General features: G+C 41.6%; 1 protein-coding gene across 2 annotated transcripts in view; it reads left to right on the forward strand.

Moving 5' to 3' along the window:
- Window positions 1–17,846, forward strand: part of LOC139446781 (leucine-rich repeats and immunoglobulin-like domains protein 2) — a 47,013-nt gene extending 29,167 nt beyond the window's left edge. Inside the window, exons 9-20 of one of the 2 annotated variants that reach the window (XM_071228105.1) lie at window positions 952–1,023; window positions 6,747–6,890; window positions 8,019–8,240; window positions 9,526–9,689; window positions 9,820–9,956; window positions 10,361–10,535; window positions 10,725–11,006; window positions 11,716–12,171; window positions 12,606–12,896; window positions 13,837–14,202; window positions 14,588–14,698; window positions 15,306–17,846. In XM_071228105.1, coding sequence (XP_071084206.1) covers window positions 952–1,023; window positions 6,747–6,890; window positions 8,019–8,240; window positions 9,526–9,689; window positions 9,820–9,956; window positions 10,361–10,535; window positions 10,725–11,006; window positions 11,716–12,171; window positions 12,606–12,896; window positions 13,837–14,202; window positions 14,588–14,698; window positions 15,306–15,535 — 2,650 coding nt within the window. In that variant the 3' untranslated portion in view covers window positions 15,536–17,846. The remainder of the gene's footprint in view (window positions 1–951; window positions 1,024–6,746; window positions 6,891–8,018; window positions 8,241–9,525; window positions 9,690–9,819; window positions 9,957–10,360; window positions 10,536–10,724; window positions 11,007–11,715; window positions 12,172–12,605; window positions 12,897–13,836; window positions 14,203–14,587; window positions 14,699–15,305) is intronic. The other variant, XM_071228106.1, reaches the window with a different exon arrangement.
- Window positions 17,847–20,112: the final 2,266 nt, after the last annotated feature.

Below are 20,112 nucleotides of genomic sequence, written 5' to 3' on the forward strand. Positions count from 1 at the left end.
AGAAGATAGGATAGGTCCTCTAGGAATTGTTGGCCTTCCATGATCTTTGAAATTGTTTAGTCTCAAGTTTTGGGTATTTGGGTATAAAGTAAATCCGACATCTGGGTTCCTGGTACTATATGGACAATGTCAATTGTTAGCTTGCACCAAGTTTTTGTTCAAACTTAAATGAAAAAGCAAGAAAACAAAAGAATTAGGAGACATTATAGCGAGCTGGGAGTTAGGACGTTAATGGTATATGTATTAGTGATGGTGGCTACATGTGGTGGCCATATTGTTGATGCTGTGCAGAGTTTCCACCTATGGAAAGGTCGGACGAGGGACTTTACACAACGTGCAGATGGTATACCAATATGGCTGCCACTGCAAAAATACACAGTGTCGTTGTTGGGTGTTGTACAAATCAGTAGCAGCTTTCATCGTGGGGTATTAGAACGAATAATTGGCCAGTCGATCTGTGTCACGTGTTGAACGACAGAATAATGAGTGTTTATGGGAGATCACTGCTCCATTGTTTGGATGAAGAAATGGAAATAGAGACTTTATTTTCAATATTCATTCCACAATTGAAAATAATAGATAACAAATGTTCTACCACTAATAAGCAATTTGAGAAGGTTATAACACCAATTTGAACATTTGGCTACGTTGCTTGTACAACAGTATAGATATGAAGTAGCTGTAGATGGCAAAATAGCAGATATTTGGGTCAGATGAAAAGTTGAATTTAAATAAATTTGGATAAAACCGAACAAAAACAACAATAATAATAATAATCATCATCATCATCATCATCCTGTATATAGTGTGGACTGTACAAATGTGTGAGTCACATGTAGCCATGTAGTTAAAGTGTTCACTCATCACACTAATTGTCAGGGTTTGATTCCTCCCGTGGGTACAGCCTACATATGGTGTCACCGATTTTACAGAAGTTTCTTTGCTTTTCAGGACTCTATCACACAACAATATTCATGCTATTGAGCAGGACTGCTGGGGCTTCTGCAAGAAACTCACCAAACTGTAAGTAACTTCTCACAGTTTTCACCTCTTGTTTTGGTTGTTGAGCATTTTGCCACTGTGCTACTCTTGTACTGTGGGACTGCATGCGGTGTGCTGTTGGTTTTGTCGTAAGATGGTCTTAGCTGTAGTAGAGATACTTCTGACGGTTGTCCACTGTTGACTGTCTGATTTATGGCTGTTCTAGTTTGGTTTATTAGTTGATTCGAAAATCTGGTTTTACATCACATGATGTGCTGTGAGGCCTCTCAGATGCCTCAAGTCTTGATACTTCTTCGGGATGCCAACATCACTCACTCACTCACTCACCATCCAATCCACATCGAGTGTATTTATTTATATTTCGATTTAATATTCTAAGTAACCAAGACCCATTTGCAATCCATAGCTGAATGCTTCGTTTGGGAAGTGACGTTCAGTGTTTCCAGGGTATTTATCACAATAGAATAAAGATAAAATGCCCTTGATGATCGAGGATGAACCCATCTTTGTCACCCAGCTGTAGAAGTTGTCCACTGTTTGCTGTCACTACCAGTTACGTCGAGTGTCACGTTAAGCCGTCAGTCAAGGCAGCATCATAGGACACTGACTTCACACAGGCAGGAGATCTTTGTATGACATGAATTTCTCGCATGAATGATTTTCTCATTGGATCCTAGTTTATTGTAAGTAGTAACTTTGATTGATAAGGAGAACATGTTATGAACTGTACGCTTGATTGATCGGGATTAATACCATTATCTGAGCCTAGATGCTTCCTCCATATGATTTACAATACCGTTTACCTCTTGGTGGAAACTCTGCAAGATGATTTACGGGCGGCCATCTGCTGTCTTTCTCTCACCAGGGGGCGCACTCGTGAATGATACCTTCAGAGTTACTTTGACCTCAAAACGACAAATACGTGTATAACAAGAAAAGAATAGATGAAGAGGAATGGCTAAAAAAAAATTCCTGATGAAATGCTTTAGTGTAGTGCTGTTTGTCGAGAAGATTTGTATACTCGGCTACTTCTTGGTTAGACAGGGTTGTAAAATATTGTGACAAATGTTATCATCATGAGTCTTGCAAATATTCAAACCCCCCTCCCCAAACACCACCACCCCCATCCCCTTAGCCTTGGGCTCTACTTGGGCCAGTGACAATGGATTCATGGGCCTGCATGAATGACCCTCAATGTCGACTATTGAAAAGAGGCGCCAGCATCGAGCCTGTCCTGCCCTGTCAAAAGCTGACGACAATACCGGGAAAACACCAATAGAGGCGATCCAACAACAGGCTCCTCGTTCCTCCTAGCTTGTTTGTGGACTCTGTTATGTCTGAATTTATACTGTGGCTAACCCCAGCAGACCTTAGTTCTTTCAGCTCGGTGGTTGACTGCCATTCGAATACTTCAACTGTGTAATTTTTCTGGGGGGCACTGTATGAAAACAGTATTCATCCCAAAATTGATTAAAATGTGGAAGCTTAAGTGTAAGCTATTTTACTTACGATAAAGTAAGGGAATCTTGAATTATCTTAGAAAGCTGTATTGAGTGTGCCTCCTTTTTTGTAAAAGTCTTGCAAGAATGGGTCAAAATGATCTCATGATGTGCTTGATTAAAAGTAATCTTGAAGTTAGTTGTTCATAGGTTCTAAATGGAAGTGTAAGTCTTTTTAATTGGATTTTTAATTGTTTAATTATCACAAGTATACTCTTGTGTAATGGTTTCAGTTAATTGCAGAACCGTTCTCTAGTGGCTAGGCTTCTCCATGTTTTCAATGCAGAATTAGCCGACGCAAACACAGGCATATTTATCTAGTATCTGCATGTGAGAGTTGCATTTTGCCACAAGCCCACATAGAGTTTGAGTCAATACTAGCTGTTGGTTTAGATGGATTTGGGCTGAGGAGGGTGAGAAAAGTTGTCTCTGTGCTTCATTCTGACACTATGCAACAACCAACCAAATTTTGTTTTGCATACCGCTTCCGTTGTTGTGTGCTCCGTTGTGTGCTCCGATGTTTTGTTTTGATTCGACTGTGATTTGGAGAAACAGCTACACAATGAATAATCATCCCCGTGGCAGATTTTGCCATTCATTGTTTGTTTGTGTTTCCCTACAGATTCGTTTCTCAATCGGAATTTGTTTTCTCAATCTGTAATTTGGAACAAAATTCAGTTTTAACAATTATGTCTATCATACAATATGTAATCCTCAAAAACATATTTCAAGACATTCAAGGGGGCGGTCGGGTAGCCAAGTGGTTAAAGCGTTCGCTCGTCATGCAGAAGACACGGGTTCGATTCCCGACATGGGTACAATGTGTGAAGCCCATTTCTGGTGTCCCCCGCCGTGATATTGCTGGAATATTGCTAAAAGCTGTGTAAAACCATACTCACTCACTCACTTAAGACATTCAAACAAACTGAAAGTCATTTATTTCCTGCAAAGGAAAAATAAGGAAATGTGAAATTTGGATGAGCGTTGCACTGGTGATCTAGCCATCTTGTAAGCTGTATTTCCAGAGAGCAGATTTAGGTTGGCACTTGGTTATCTGCCTGCATGACTACCTCTCTCCGACATCAATTGATAAGTGGTCCAATACCATATGATCAAATATTTAACAGGCAAGATGTGAGGTTATTTTGTTAGATGGGATGGATGTCAAGAGATTTGGCAGAGATGCTGCAGGTGTAGTACGGCTCGTGGGAGTTTATGAATACATGATTTCAAACATGGCAAGAGTTATCTCAGCCTTTCGGGTCATTGCCACCCATGGACTACTCCTGCATGTTGTGGTGTGTAATTTTCAGATGTAGGCCCTCCATGAGACCGCTATCTGTTCGTATCTACAGATCTGTGTGGAAATTGTGGTTGGCATGGTTTTAGGGGGTACATTGAGTTGGGTGCAGCTGTTAGAGGGGTAGCAGATGTGTACCTGGCAGATACACCAAAACAAGCAGACGGGAACGGTGGCCATGTTGTTTTTAGACTGTGATGATCCTTGTGGAAAGCAGAGCCGACTAATTACGGAATGAGAGTGTGATCATTTCGCTCCGAAGGAAGTTGATTTGGCAACTTTGCTGCTTGAATTTTACCAAATGATAAAAAAGTGATCTGTCTGAGGAATCGGATAGGGGAACAGTTCCAAACTGCAGTGCTGTTTATTTGTGTTGGTCGCCAACTGGCACTTTCAAAGGTAGTGGAGCATGTGGCAGCTATCAAGCAGTGTGTAGCAGGGCCGACTGGAATGTGGATTCACAACAACTGGTGGCAGCAGGGCTGGACCTGGGCTCGACCTGGCTGTAGTATACACCAAGCGTGGGATATAGGGATATAGGGACGAGCAGGGACACCATTGGCGCTGGTATATTCCCAACCAGTTGATGTGCTTGTTGGCCTGGATTTGGAGGAGACTGGGAAAGAAGGGGTTTATTGGTATGGATCTGGTTCAGACAGAGTGGATCTTAGTTCCGTTTTAGTGTTTCTGAAGTGGTCTGGATGACAATTAGAGAAGGCATTTATCTAAAAATGTAAAATAAATAGGGGAATTTACTGTAGACATTTCATGTAGTGAGATTTGAAGTAGGTTTGGTGAGTGTTTGTTGTAGGAAGGTTTTGGAAGTACTTGTATGAGGCAGTTGAAGCAGAGAAGGTGGCTTGGATCAGTGGTTGTCATATGTCCCTTACCGACGGTTGTACGAGTAGCCATTTTGAATCATATTTGGGCCTTGCATGGAATAAAGCTTCATTGTATCATTGTAATGAATATGTTTATGAGTACTTATTTCAAGTGTTTCATTCAACATTGTGGAAAGAAGTGTATTCAGTTATTAATCTTTATTCAAGACCTTGACTTACCTCAGTGTTGCTCCCAGTTTGATAGTAATTATGTACTTGAGGCGGTTAAGTGAATGTTATTTAAAGTTGATCTCTGTTAAGTCTGAAGCACCTACTAGCTCAGCCAATGTACTCCTATGTAAAGTTCAAGTCATGAAAAGGAAAGCCTCTTGAGATGGTTCATAAATGACATCAAATAATGGCCACGAATGTCATGAATTCTCAAGAGGCACGCCATCATAGAAGAAACCAGTGTCTTGTCAGCAGCGAGCTTGACGGTCGCAACTTATTCACTTGCGGCCAACACAAGACAACCAATGGGGAAAATGAGGTTCTCTTATTGAAGAGTCTTATTGTGCTGAGACCAAATTCAGGGTTGTGTTTTATGTTAAGGGTCACCTGGGATGCGACATGGGATAGACATTATTGTCACCGTTTTCATTGTAGGATGGTAGCCAGGAAAGTAGTGCTTAGTCCTGAACAGGAATCCATGTTTCCACTTGGTATGAGGGTCTTGTATGTTGGAGTGTTGTATGTGAGGGTCTTGTATGTAAGGGTCTTGTATGTTGGGGTGTGAGGGTCTTGTATGTGAGGGTCTTGTATGTAAGGGTCTTGTATGTAAGGGTCTTGTATGTTGGGGTGTGAGGGTCTTGTATGTGAGGGTCTTGTATGTTGGGGTGTGAGGGTCTTGTATGTGAGGGTCTTGTATGTTGGGGTGTGAGGGTCTTGTATGTTGGGGTGTGAGGGTCTTGTATGTTGGGGTGTGAGGGTCTTGTATGTTGGGGTGTGAGGGTCTTGTATGTTGGGGTGTGAGGGTCTTGTATGTTGGGGTGTGAGGGTCTTGTATGTAAGGGTCTTGTATGTAAGGGTCTTGTATGTAAGGGTCTTGTATGTTGGGGTGTGAGGGTCTTGTATGTGAGGGTCTTGTATGTAAGGGTCTTGTATGTAAGGGTCTTGTATGTAAGGGTCTTGTATGTTGGGGTGTGAGGGTCTTGTATGTAAGGGTCTTGTATGTAAGGGTCTTGTATGTAAGGGTCTTGTATGTTGGGGTGTTGTATGTTGGGGTGTGAGGGTCTTGTATGTGAGGGTCTTGTATGTAAGGGTCTTGTATGTAAGGGTCTTGTATGTTGGGGTGTGAGGGTCTTGTATGTGAGGGTCTTGTATGTAAGGGTCTTGTATGTTGGGGTGTGAGGGTCTTGTATGTGAGGGTCTTGTATGTTGGGGTGTGAGGGTCTTGTATGTTGGGGTGTGAGGGTCTTGTATGTTGGGGTGTGAGGGTCTTGTATGTTGGGGTGTGAGGGTCTTGTATGTTGGGGTGTGAGGGTCTTGTATGTGAAGGTCTTGTAAGTTGGGGTGTTGTGTTTTGACTCATCCTAGGTTTCTATAGAACATACAGAGCTGGCTACTTCCCTGGCCCGTTTCACTTGAGTCAGCACCAGGAATGTGTTTGATATTCTTTCACTTGGGGTCAAGTGAGTAATGCTTGAATACTGTTTCAGCTATTCATCAGGGTAACAACTATCTTGTTATTTGGAAATTAGAATCTTTCAGTGCTTTGGCCTGGCAACTGGTGTGTGTAAATTCATGAATGTTACATACAAATTCGAATAATAACGCTCCCAAGGGGCGTGGACCCTGCCTGAATCGACTTGAAACAGTAATCATAGCTTTTGTCTGCCTTTCAGAGAAACGCTGTGTATTTGCAGTTCATAATACACTGTTTTCAGGCTTTTAGAAATGAGTATTGATTAGGTACTTCAGCTTGTCCCCACCATTCTTGTAATGAGGAAAGGGTGACGACTAAACAGATGTTTTGTGCAATGATTAGCATTTAAACATATTCCCCTAAAGACAACTTCAATCGTTTTTGAAATTAGTCTTCATTATGTTTACCTCTTTTTTCAGGGATTTGACCCACAATCGTCTGAGTTCAATTGCGTCCCGAACTTTTGCTCAACTGGAGTCGCTGCAGGAGCTGTTTCTGAACTTCAACCTGATTTCTCGGATAGATGATGGCTCCTTCAAAGATTTATCTTCTCTCACTACATTGTAAGTATTTCTCTTACATTTGTAAAACGTAAAACTACTCTTTAGTTGTAAGGAAAACAACATTATTTTGAAGATTTTAAAGTGAATCCCTCTTTACTTAAATGGTTAAAGTCTGATAAATATTTGTTTTGGAAAAAAAAATATGGCTGGTTTAATGTAATTATATTATTGTACAATGCCTTTTCATAAGCACGAGGAAATTATGGTTTAGCGGAAACCTTTGGATTGACGTTTTTGTTGTTGTCACTCAACCTGTACAAATGTTTACCTTTGTTTCAACTTGCCCTTAATGAACTTCACAATGAAGGCTCGAGGTCATCGTCACTTTGATTTTAATCCATATTTTATTATTTGTTTGCTTTGTAAAAATACTTTGTTTAAATATTCTAAAAAAAATTGTTCATGCATAGGAATTATTTTTGTTTAATGGCTGGTGATTTTGATCTTTTGGAGTTTTCCTGTGCCCTCGTTAGGATTCGGTGAGAGGTCCCTCTCAAACAAAGCAGTTGACAGCTCATCCTCACAGCTGCTGAAGTATGGCACAACCGCGTAATAAATAAATGTTTGATAGCGGGATAAATAAATATTCCTGCGACTGGCACTAGGAAATTTATTACTTGTTCGAGAAAAGTTTCTCAGCAGTGAGACTGTGAGAGGGAAAATTTCGCGTAAAAAGTTCCGAAATCTTGTGGATTGCGACTGTGTGTTTTTCTAGGGCTAGGTGTGCTGTCTGTTCAGTACGTCGGCTTATCACGCGGGTGAGACCAGGTCAGGCAGTGAGACCCACCTGCACAGGGTCACATGCTCACAGCGGCTTGACCCTCGGCCTGCCGAGGCGAGAGAAAAGTGAGAAAATTGTGGGCTCCTTACAGAGACCTCCTTTGTGTCGTGCCTACGATCACTCATAGACATCTCCTCGTGCACACTAGGACAATATTTGAGCACTAGTGTCAACATGGAGTTTTTTGAGGAGGATAGTTGTGGCATTTGCCCCTAATTGGGACCATTCTTCGTGTAAACATCTTCCTTTCAAATAAGAAAGGAGAAGTTTTCAAGAAGTAGGTTTTGGTTTTACGTAGACCTTTCCGTGGCCTATATTAGACTGAAGTGTATTCGTTTTGTTTGCAGGGAGTTGAATAACAATGAGATTGCTGATGCCATTGAAGATTCAAGTTCAGCATTTGAGGGTTTACGGAAGCTGGTCAAGTTGAGTCTGGCAACCAATAAGATCCTGTCTATAACCCGTGGAGCCTTTGATGGCCTGGATAAGTTGAGGCACTTGTATATGGAAGACAACGCCATCACCTCCATTGAGGAGAATCCATTTGTTGGTCTCAACATGCGTGACTTGTAAGTATACTTTTTACATGAATATTTTTGTTTATCATAAGTTTGAAGTATATGAGATTGGCAGACATGTAAGATACATGTACTTATATTCTGACCACCTAAAGAAACATATAAGACGAGTATGTACGTTAAGAAGAGATGTTTCCAATGTGTACCACTTAATGACAACACTGACAATCAGTCAAGTGTTACCACATTGTCTTTATCTTATCACGATAAGCTGCGCCTGATTTCCAAACTTAACACGCTAGTCTTGCTCGAGTCATTGGTCTATGACGTCAAAGGTGATGTGTTCATGAGCATCGATTTGCACAACATATCAGAATTTTCTTTTCGAATCTAATATCTCATATTCAAGAGTAATTCTTCTTATATTAAACAACACGTATGGTATTTGCCTTTCTTTTGTCAGTGAGTATATATACCAGTGAAATACACATCCACCCTCTTCCTGCAATATCATCTATTTCCGTTTTTGGAAAACTGCCTCAGAAACATTCTCATACCATCCCACCCCATCCACCCTCTGGCCCTCCCGGGCTACACCTAGGCCCAACCAATCTCTCTTGCCTCCATCCTGACAAAACGACCCACTGGCCTAACACTTCTCCCTCCCATACCCTGACAAAACAACCAACCACCCTAACCCCTCTCCCTCCCATACCCTGACAAAACACCAACCACCCTAATCCCTCTCCCTCCCACACCCTGACAAAACACCAACCACCCTAACCCCTCTCCCTCCCATAGCCTGACAAAACACCAACCACCCTAACCCCTCTCCCTCCCATACCCTGACAAAACACCAACCACCCTAACCCCTCTCCCTCCCATACCCTGACAAAACACCAACCACCCTAACCCCTCTCCCTCCCACACCCTGACAAAACAACCAATCACCCTAACCCCTCTCCCTCCCATACCCTGACAAAACACCAACCACCCTAACCCCTCTCCCTCCCATACCCTGACAAAACACCAACCACCCTAACCCCTCTCCCTCCCACACCCTGACAAAACAACCAATCACCCTAACACCTCCACTTGTTGGGCGGTGGGGTAGCCTAGTGGTTAAAGCATTTGCTCCGAAGGGTTCAATTCCCCACATGGGTACAAAATGTGTGATTCACATTTCTGGTGTCCCAGAAATATTGCTAACGGCGTCCTAAAACCATACTCTCTCACTATAATGCGCCTGTAATCATGTACCTATTAAAAATATATTGTCCTTTGTCCCTTAAGTATGTAGACAATATTTCTAATTCTTTTCCTTTTTCTTCCTCAGACATTTCAACACCAGCAACTTACTGTGCGACTGTCAGATCGCCTGGCTGCCAGGATGGTTGCGTCAGGCTAGTTTTGAATCCAGCGTCCATGCAGTGTGCAGTCACCCCATCTCCCTCAAAGGACGCAGCATCTTTGATGTACAGTTTGAAGATTTCAAATGCAGTAAGTTTTACCAGAACCTTTGATAGTAAGAAAATTAGAAATGACAAATGTACATGATATTTCCTGTATATTGACTGGAATGATATATAATGTTTTTATTCGAATCACATGAAGATTTCTTGTTTTTCAGTCAATTTGTCTAAACCTTTGATTCTGGAAGATCCGAAGTCTCAGATAGCTCTGAAGGGAGACAATGTGACGCTCGGCTGCATTGCGAAGGTGCCAGGAGAAGGAACACCAAAGTTCCAGTGGAAGAAGGATAACATCGTACGTAGAGACGTGGGAAATTCTTTAAAAAGTTGGAAGGGGCGGTCGGGTAGCCTAGTGGTTAAAGCTTTCGCTCGTCACGCCGAAGACCCGGGTTCGAATCCCGACATGGGTACAATGGGTGAAGCCCATTTCTGGTGTCCCCCGCCGTGAAATTGCTGGAATATTGCTAAAAGCGGCGTAAAACCAAACTCACTCACTTAAAAGTTAGATGTCCCGAAGCAGAATTAAAAAGCAGAATGATTTCACTGTCGTAGGCATATTTCAGACAGATTTTTTTATCTTTAATTAGACTGAAGTCATGCACAATGTAGCAAACATTTTTGACGATTCAAAGATTTGCTGTGACAATTTAGATACATTATAGCAGTTTCGAAAATACAGTAGATGATGTTATATTACAGCTCCTGACCAGTGCCGATGTTGTGACTGAAGCTGTCAATGACGGTGATGCGATGAGCTACACATCACGCCTCCATATGCGTAATGTGCAGGACGACATGAACGGCCTCTACCAGTGCGTCATCACAAACAGCTTTGGATCATCTTACTCAAAGAAGGCCGAGATCAATGTGCATGGTAAGAGTTATGTCCCCTGGATTTGAGTCTCTCCTAGCTCCTAGCTGATAAGAATATTCAAAACTTAAATTTGTTTCAAATGAGACGTCTAATTTCCAAAATATTTAACAAGCATCATGATTGATTCATGAGAAGGTGCGTTATTTATGAAGAAACAAATGTACAACGTATTGTAAAATGGTGTTGCAGTGTTCCCAGTGTTCACGAAGATCCCAGTCGATGTGACGGTGAAGGTCGGAACCACGGCCAAGTTGGAGTGTTCCGCCACCGGGCAGCCTCAGCCCACAATCGCCTGGCAGAAGGATGGAGGAATCAACTTCCCAGCAGCCCGCGACCGCCGCATGCACGTCATGCCGTCCGATGACACGTTCTTCATCACCAACACACGGACGGAGGATGAGGGCATCTACAGTTGCACCGCCACCAATGATGCAGGGACGATCATCATCAATGCAACTCTGACTGTGCTTGGTAAGGCCTGCCTTTACTGCAACACATGTTTTGTGGTTTGGCTTACAAAAAACAAAACAAAATTGGTTCTCAGGCAATGACTTTTGAAAATATAGTGCAGGTGGGCGGTGGTTTTTATTATTTTTTTGTTCAAACTAGTATGTAACCAGATTAACTGTTGTGTACCATCAACCCCAGAAAGAGTCTCCCTACATAAACAAGCATACAAACTCCTATTGCCGCCATGACCATAACACGAGATGTGCAGTAAAGCAGTGAGCATATAAAGGGAAGTAACATGCATGCCCAATTGGATCACATTGTTTTTAAGTAGTAGGATTTTTTAATATTTTTATTAATGGAATTAAAAACAAAGTGTGGCAGACTTTATTATGATGCAGGCAGTGCCTGAGAATCAAGACTTTTTTTGGTTTCATTACACTACTCAACATTTGCTAAGGGCCAAAATAGTCATGTTTTGTCAAAGGTGGTCCTTCGCAAGTGTTGAATTGTATACTATCATAGGATCATGTCCTTATTGATAAGATTTCAGATTATGAGGGATTAGAATTTTGTTGAAAAATTTGGAAATAATTCTGAAAGATATGCTTGTACCTCCATAAGAAGTGATAGCCAAAACCTAGACCCTGAAAATAAAGTAATTTGATCAGTGGAGTGTTTATGCATGAAAAGGTACAGTAGCTCACTTTATTTGTCTTTTGTGTTTCAGAAACTCCTTCCTTCAGTCAGCCTATGGATGAGGAGAAGGTGTTTCATGAGAGGGACACAGTGGTTTTAGAGTGCCGCGCTTCGGGAAAACCCAAACCCAAGCTAAAATGGTTGAAGGATGACAAGGAGCTTGTGTTCACCGATCGGCACTTCACCACAGCAGACGACCAGCTGCTGATCATCGTGGACACCAAGCCCTCGGACAAGGGAACCTACACCTGCAAGATGTCCAACACGCTCGGAGAACAGAAGGGCAAAACCTTGCTGAAACTGCGGGCCAGCGATGGGAGCTTCGGGGGACACCCTTCAGCAGGGTTTGGTCTGGATGATGAGTCAACTACAACGGGAATCATCATCATCGCCGTGGTGTGCTGCGTTGTGGGAACATCTCTTGTGTGGGTCATCATCATCTACCAGACGCGGAAGAGGCACGAGCTATACAGCTCAACTCCAACAGGTAGGACAGAACTTAGCTACAGTTGACCGGAACAAAGCTTGTAGATGGTTCATATGTGTAGGGAGTCCTGGAGTAAAATGGGGGCGGTGGGGTAGCCAAGTGGTTAAAGCGTTCGCTCGTCACGCCGAAGGCCCAGGTTCAATTCCCAACGTTGGTACAATGTATGAAGCCCATTTCTGGTGTCCCCCCACCGTGATATTGCAGGAATATTGCTAAAAGCGGTGTAAAACCACTCACTCCTTGAGTAAAAGGCTTGACAAGTCACTCTTTGCAATATTTCATCAAGGTGTAATTCAGATGCAATATTGATATCTGTGGTGTTCAATGATAATATTACAGCTCTAATTCATACCTTTCTTCTGTCATAAATTACTTTCTAAATATGTTGTGCCTTTTTTTCTGTACTTACTATTCAACCACAATAATTTATGTAGGGCATCTTTGTATTCAAGATGAGACAACTCTGCCTTGTGAAGTCCCGAGTTCTGGCTACACCTCTTCAGACAAGGAGGGCAGTTTCAGCCAACCCCCGATCACTGTACTGAACTACCAGTACCCGGATTACCAGATGAAGGAGTCCGGGTATGAGTCCTCGTCTGGGAGATTCCGGCCCAATGGCTGGACCCGTCCTGCCGCCATCTTCCCCAGCGATGTGGATGAGGATGACCAGCCTCAGTCTGTCCAGTACAGCCTCGCGGACCAGCATCAGGGACGGCATTCGGGAGGTGAGACTCGGGATTGATTTGTTCAGTACTTAAATATTATCAAAGAGTATAATTCTTGCAAATATCAGGGGCGGTCGGGTAGCCTAGTGGTTAAAGCTTTAGCTCGTCACGCCGAAGACCCGGGTTCGATTCCCAACATGGGTACAATGTGTGGAGCCCATTTCTGGTGTCCCCTGCCGTGACATTGCTGGAATATTGCTAAAAGCGGTGTAAAAACCATACTCACTCACTCACTTGCAAATATCCTACCTGTTACATCAGAGCAGTAGATCCTGTATAAAAATCTTTAGATCATCAACTATTCACTCACTCACTCCTACATCAGAGCCGTAGATACTGTATTTTGGCTATCATCACATTATAAATTTTTTTAGATTGTCAACTATCCATAGTCAGTTGTGCAGACAATAGTATCCTGCTGCCCAATGCTCTTGCCAATATTGGGAAGAAACAAATAAAGGGCATTTTAAGTAACATTTTGAAGAGGTATCAGATCCTTTAAGTGACACACAATTTTACAGTTTGAAAGGTGCCTTCAGTACATTGTATTTGCCTAATACCAAACATCAACTAAGCACACCTTGTATTTGTTTTGTTTGTTTCTTGTTTAACGCCGCACTCAGCAATATTCCAGCCATATGACGGTCTGTAAATAGTCAAGTCTGGATCAGACAATCCAGTGATTGATATCATAAGCATTGATCTACGCAATTGGGATACGGTGACATGTATCAACCAAGTCAGCGAGCCTGACCACCAGATCCCCTCAGTCGCTTTTTACGGCAAGCATACTCGCCTTTTACGGCAAGCATGGGTTGCTGAAGACCTATTCTACCCCGGATCTTCACCCCTTGTAGGGTAATTTTCATGCTAACATGAGGATGGTGTTGAAGAAATAGAAATGTTTGGCCGTTAACATTCACAATGGTTCTTGTTTCAGGCAACAGCATGTCCAGCTTGCACTACCCGCACAGTGAAACAGACACTATTGCTAGCTCGCACAGCACGAGCAGCACCCACACAAGCGGGCATCACACGTTACGAACATTTCATCCGCAGCTGACCAATCATGATCGGTGTCAACATCACGGAAGTTGTGACAATTGTGAAAGTTGTGAATGCTGTGAGAATTCTCGGACTGTGGGAGTGAATTCACATGTTATATCCATGCACAAATCTCACAGTATTTCCTCAATACCAAGTTCAAGGTCATCAGGAAGTGTAGGTCGGCCTGATGGTGTGGTGTCGCCACATGTTGCTCACTCAAAGTGCTCTTCTGTAGGAACCCCTTTGGCAAAACACGCAGGTGAGAACACATTTTATAGTTAGGGGTCGGGGGGAGGGGAAGGGGCGTGGTTCGGCAGAGGCAGAGAGATGGAATGGACAAAACGCAAAGGCTCTTATTGTCCTTCAACTGATGGTATTCAAATATCTCATGAAAGAATTTTATAATAATTTAATTAATTTTTTATTTGGAGAGTTCATATCAACTTTAGATACGGACTGAATGTAACAGATTCCTAAATGTTTTCATCAAAATGGTATATGTATGGAAATGGCGATTGCAGCTTCATTTCAGATTATGAAACCACTCATGAAAATGTGTGCTTACGTTTATAATCTTTCTAATATTGAGTGACATGTTTAGGTGAAGTGATGATTTTTCTAAATGTTGCTTTTGTTTTTTTCAGACTCGGGTGTGTGTGAGTGTGCCAATGGTGGGATAGCAGGGCGGGGGCCGATCCCTCCCCAGCCAGTCCACATAACATGTAACCCACTGGACAGGTTACCCAGCTCTATAGGTCAGTAGACAGGAATCTGGGGGAAAGGATTTGGCAAAAATATTCATTAAGAAAATGAATTCATTAAATCCATACATGATGCAGTAATTACAACAAATCACACAGTTTAGTAAAATGATTGGTCATATCCATACCATGTTACTGTTTATTATATCCCGACCAAGGAATACCAAGGAATTCCATCCTTCCTTCTAGGACATATTTCTGTGTGACCTATAACTTGGAAACTACTACATAGATTCTTTTCAAACTTGGTGAACATTTTATATACCTATAGGAGAGGTATAGTGCAAAGTTTGATTTCAATATTTGGATTTTCTGAAATACAGATGTTTCAGCAATAAAATGAAAAAAGCTGTGACCAGTAACTTGAAAACTGCCACATAGGCTCTTTTCAAATTTAGGGAATAGTTTCCATGCCAAAAGAAGAGGTGCTGTGCAAAGTTTGATTTCGATAAGTGGATTTTCGGAGAAAATATTGGTTTTTTTTTCATGTTTTGAATTTAGGAATATGTTGAGTCACAGTCGGGAGGCCTGCCTGTTTTATATGGCCAATTCTTCGTAAATAGTTGCCACGAGTTGTTGACAATTTGAATTTTTTTTTCAGACTCTACACGAAGTGAGAAATCACACAAGGTGCCCAACGGAGCATGCCCACGCGTATCAGCAAAGTCCCAGCATGCAACTGTAAATACTCAAGTCTGTCACCCGTCAGCCAATCATGTGCCAGCCAAACCACGTGACTGTTACGACAGCCCGCACTCTGTCATTCCAGGGCCTCATTTGCATACGAACTCTGTCAACCGAACGAGACAAAACTCCCAGGTGGACGTATAGCACAACGGGTTGTGGAGCAACATAATACAGCAACTGTGATTGGCTCAAATCCTGTGAAGCAGAAATGCTCCACCAGCAGCGCAATGTGTCCTCAAAACTTCAGTGCTATTTAATGAGGATGCTGGACGTTAAGCGACAAGTTCGCTGAAGTACAACGGTGAAGTTGTGGACGAATGGTGACTGTGTCGCCACAATGCAACTCTGAAGACGGGTATTTTTTGTGTCTGAGAAAGAGGCTCAAAAGCAGTTGGAGTGTACTTAAGGAGGGAAACATTAGCAATCGAACAAGAAGCCTCCACCATGTGACCCAATATACCTCAATTCTACTGGCTACGACCCTGTTTGGGAGGCGGAGGTTTCTGGGAATCATACGAAGTATTAGCTGTGTACAGACGCAATAGTAGAGTGAGAGCATGAGACGAACTTTGTACATATTTGTGACACAAGTGGAGTGAGTGAGTGAGAATGGCAATGCGAGAAGGGGATGTGGCTACGATTGCTCACTGACTTAAGTTGCAAGAAAAGTAAAGTTAAATTCAAGGACATTTTTCTCAGTTACTTTTCAAGTATAATTTGCGTGTTTTTATAAACGGTAATTGAAGCAGTTGTGAAATGTAGCCACATCGCCGAGGGTCAGCCCAGATTGGCTACAGCATTAACCCTAGAGCTGGTATGCTCATTTCTACCTCCGGACTTGCATCTTGTGTTTCCTCCATTAGCTGCAGCTAAATGCTCCTCTAGGTTAGATGCATAATACTGTGAACAACACACAGTGACATTATGTCCAATTCACCCTTACACTGACCATTCCCTACTCATGTGTACCTGAGTGGTGAATGGTCTTTGAAAGGGTTAATAAGGTTCTCCACTGAAAACTGTCCCAAGCACATCTCTAACATCGCGTTATTTTCGATCCTGGGACCCGATCTACAAATGTTTCTTAGCACGACAGCATTGCCTCTTAACCTATAGAGTTACCATAGTCTTAGAGCTATGAAGGATTTGTTGATTGGGACTTTGAAAATTCGTATTTAGTTCAGTAAAATAAGATGCCAATTATCTTAAGCAACTTAAAAATGTGGTCAATGTGGCAAGGGAACACCAACGAAAGACGCCCGACACAAGCAACACTTGGCTGCTTGGGTCATGCCTATTAATAATAACTTGACCTACTTGAATAGACAAGTGTTAATACAAAATTTTCAGTGGCAGAATTTGGACGTAGTTGTCACCTCTATTTTTAGATGCCAATGGTACGTTTGTTTGATGCATATAAGTGCTGCGTGAACTGAGGCCAACTTGTTTTAAAATGGCATAACTCCTTGACAGGATTTAAAGGGTCTCAGGGCTATTTTTCATGATACTTCCATGTTTTAGCATTAAGGAAAGGAAGGTATATAAATGCTTGAGTTTCATTACTGCTTAGAGTAATTTACAGTACGAAGGGGTAAATATTATTTGAATTATTACTGTTCAATGCATAATTACCGATCTGCGAAATCCACCCCTCTTGAAATCCTTTCTTCCAAGGTGTGCAATGGCTTTGTGGGCAGTTTTGATTGATATATATTTAACATGGTTTATACCTCAGACTGAATGGCAAAATAAATCCAGAATTATTGCATTTCTTGTGGAGAAAAAGCTCCCATTGTCAAATAATCTACTTAATTATTGAATACTTAAGCACCACGAAAGGAACAATTTTCCATGTGGTTTTTCTGGACAAGATATGGTAATAATTCTGGTAATATGAGTTGTGAAGACCTTGGTATCAGGGAGATCTGATACTGGTTCGGGGCCCATATGATATGCTTGTTATTGCCCATGCGAGGCCCTCCTATGACTGACATGAATTATTATGCTGATTGGCTCGTTGTAATGTGATTTGAATTTTATGTGACAAACATGCATGTTGTCATAAAAGTATCACCAGTACATTTTTATCGTTTTATTGTTTAAAACAGTTTTATGAACGATATTTAAATGATTTTTCTTCTTTTAAAACAAGTTCTTATGACTTGTCAATTTGATATTTTCCTCAAAATTTCAATCTTGAAGCATTTTGTCATGTGTGGGCAATGCATGATATGGCTGTATGGGATGAGTGGTAGAATGTGTGTGTGTGTTCGTTCATGGAGGGTCTTGGCACAAGGGCGCATGTTTGTATATATTTTGTTGACTACACATCTTTGTACAACATCGACTCAAGAATGTAGAACTAATTTATTGTACAAACCACTACAAGTTTGAGTGAGACTTTCAGCAATCAGTACTGTTATTTGTACAGTATATTTGACAAAAAATAAAAAGAACAAATAAAAAACAAAAACAAAATAAATCAGTTCCTTTGTTTTCATTCCTAGCATGGAGAACTTGTGCAGAGTGGGGTAGCCGTGTGGTTAAAGTGTCAGCTTGTTATGCCTGAGACCAGGTTCAATTTCCACATGGGTACAATTATGGTGTCCTCAATTGGAATATTGCTAAAAGCAGCATAAAACCATACTCATGGTGGTGACTGGAAACAAAATGGTTTTTGTTTGGTTTGTTTGTTGTTTAACGCCACACTCGGCAATGTTCCAGCTATATGACGGCAGTCTGTAAATAATCGAGTCTGGACCAGACAATCCAGTGATTGATATCATGAGTATCGATCCACGCAATTTGGATCGATGACATGCATCAACCAAGTCAGCGAGCCTGACCACCTGATCCCGTTAGTCGCCTTTTACGACAAGCATGGGTTGCTGAAGACCTATTCTACCCCGGAATCTTCACGGGTTGGAAGCAAAATGGCCTGTGAAATCATTGAGTCCAGACACACCAGTGTTGACAGCGCAAGTAGCGACCTGTGAAGATCCTGGGTAGGATAGGTCTTCATCAACCCATGCTTGCTGTCAAAGACTACTGTGCTTGTTATAAAAGGTGACTAACGGGATCGGGTGATCAGGCTCGCTGACTTGGTTGTTGCATGTCACCGTATCCCAGTTGCGTGGATTGTGTGGTCCAGACTTGATTATTTACAGACCACTGTCATATGGCTGCAATATAGCTGAGTGGGTTGTAAATAATATAAAAACAAAAGCATGAGTAGCAGTCTGTAAGATGTTGCCATACACGGGTGGACAGCATTGGTCATTCAGGACTAGTAGCTACTGAACGTGACAAGATTTGGGGAGAAAACAACTAGCCTCTAATTCTTTCTTGTCTCGGACTAATGGTATCGGGTGGTCAGACTCACTGACTTGGTTGATGCATGTCATCGTATCACAACTGAGTAGATCGATGCACATAATGTCAATCGCTTGATTGTCTGGTCCATACTTGATTATTTTTCAGACCGCCGTCATATAGCTGGAATATTGCTGAGTGCTGCATTAAACAACAAACCAACAAACCTTCTCGGACTAGCGGCTCTGTTGATACCTTCATAGACATGTCTGCATAAACTTGACAAATCTACGATTTCAACTAAATTCAGACACTAGATATTTCCTATTCAAGGACTGTTGAAGTTAATGGGCGATCTACCTGAAAGATTTCTGATCACAAATAGAAATGTCCATGAATTTGCACGAGTTGTTTTCATACAAGCCAAACTTTTACCTGAAATGAATGTCATCAGTGACTTGGTCACCAGTGGAACTAAAGTATATCTGAAGTAAACATTGACACATTCTCATCAAACTTGTTTCACCTGACCCAGTTATTCCATAAAAGGTCAAAAGGCACATGATGACTGGCCAACTGGTTTAGTGTCCACAGTGATGATGGTATAAGGCTCTATAAACACCGTTATTACAGTATAATAAAGAAGTTGTTATCCCTCAACTTCTGTCTACTTTGACATCCGTCAACTTCTAAGAAATGCCTACCAAACAATTGGTTTATTGAAATGTGCAATACTGGTATAGTATTGTTTTAATGACCAGACTTCTATCAAATTAAACTGGTCTTCATTTAGGAGAAACAATTTATGGTCAATGTAGGGCTAGGTTACCTGTAGATTTTTCTACATTTTATCATAAATTTGAAATTGAACTTGATCGTGTTAATGAAGATAATGAGGTTGATTTGAAGTTAAGTTTTGTTTCTTTGTTGTTTAACGCCATACTCGGCATTATTTCAGCTATATGACTACGGTCTGTAAATAATCGTCTGGACCAGACAATCCATTTATTGATAACATGAGCATCGATCTACGCAATTGGGATATGATAACATGCATTAACCAAGTCAGTGAGTCTGACCACCCGATCCTGTTAGTCGCCTATTATAAGCATAGTCGCCTTTTACAGCAAGCATGGGTTGCTTAAGACCTGTTCTACCCCAGATCTTCACGGGCCCTGAATAAAAAGCTAAAATGAAATATATTAAATTTATTCCAGTTTTTATATATTTTATAAGTGTTAAGCAAAATGGAACTGAATCAATCTAAACAAAGAAACATATTTGTCTCATTCAAGACTAGCTAGAAACTCTAATTACACTCAAAAAATACTGAGTGAGTGAGTGAGTTGGGTTTAACATCGCTTTAAACAGTATTCCAGTTATATCGAGGCGTGTCAGCTTAATGTGGG

Source organism: Haliotis cracherodii, unplaced genomic scaffold, assembly GCF_022045235.1.
Source record: "Haliotis cracherodii isolate W230 unplaced genomic scaffold, xgHalCrac1.p SCAF_6, whole genome shotgun sequence".
In the NCBI taxonomy this organism is placed as follows: domain Eukaryota; kingdom Metazoa; phylum Mollusca; class Gastropoda; order Lepetellida; family Haliotidae; genus Haliotis; species Haliotis cracherodii.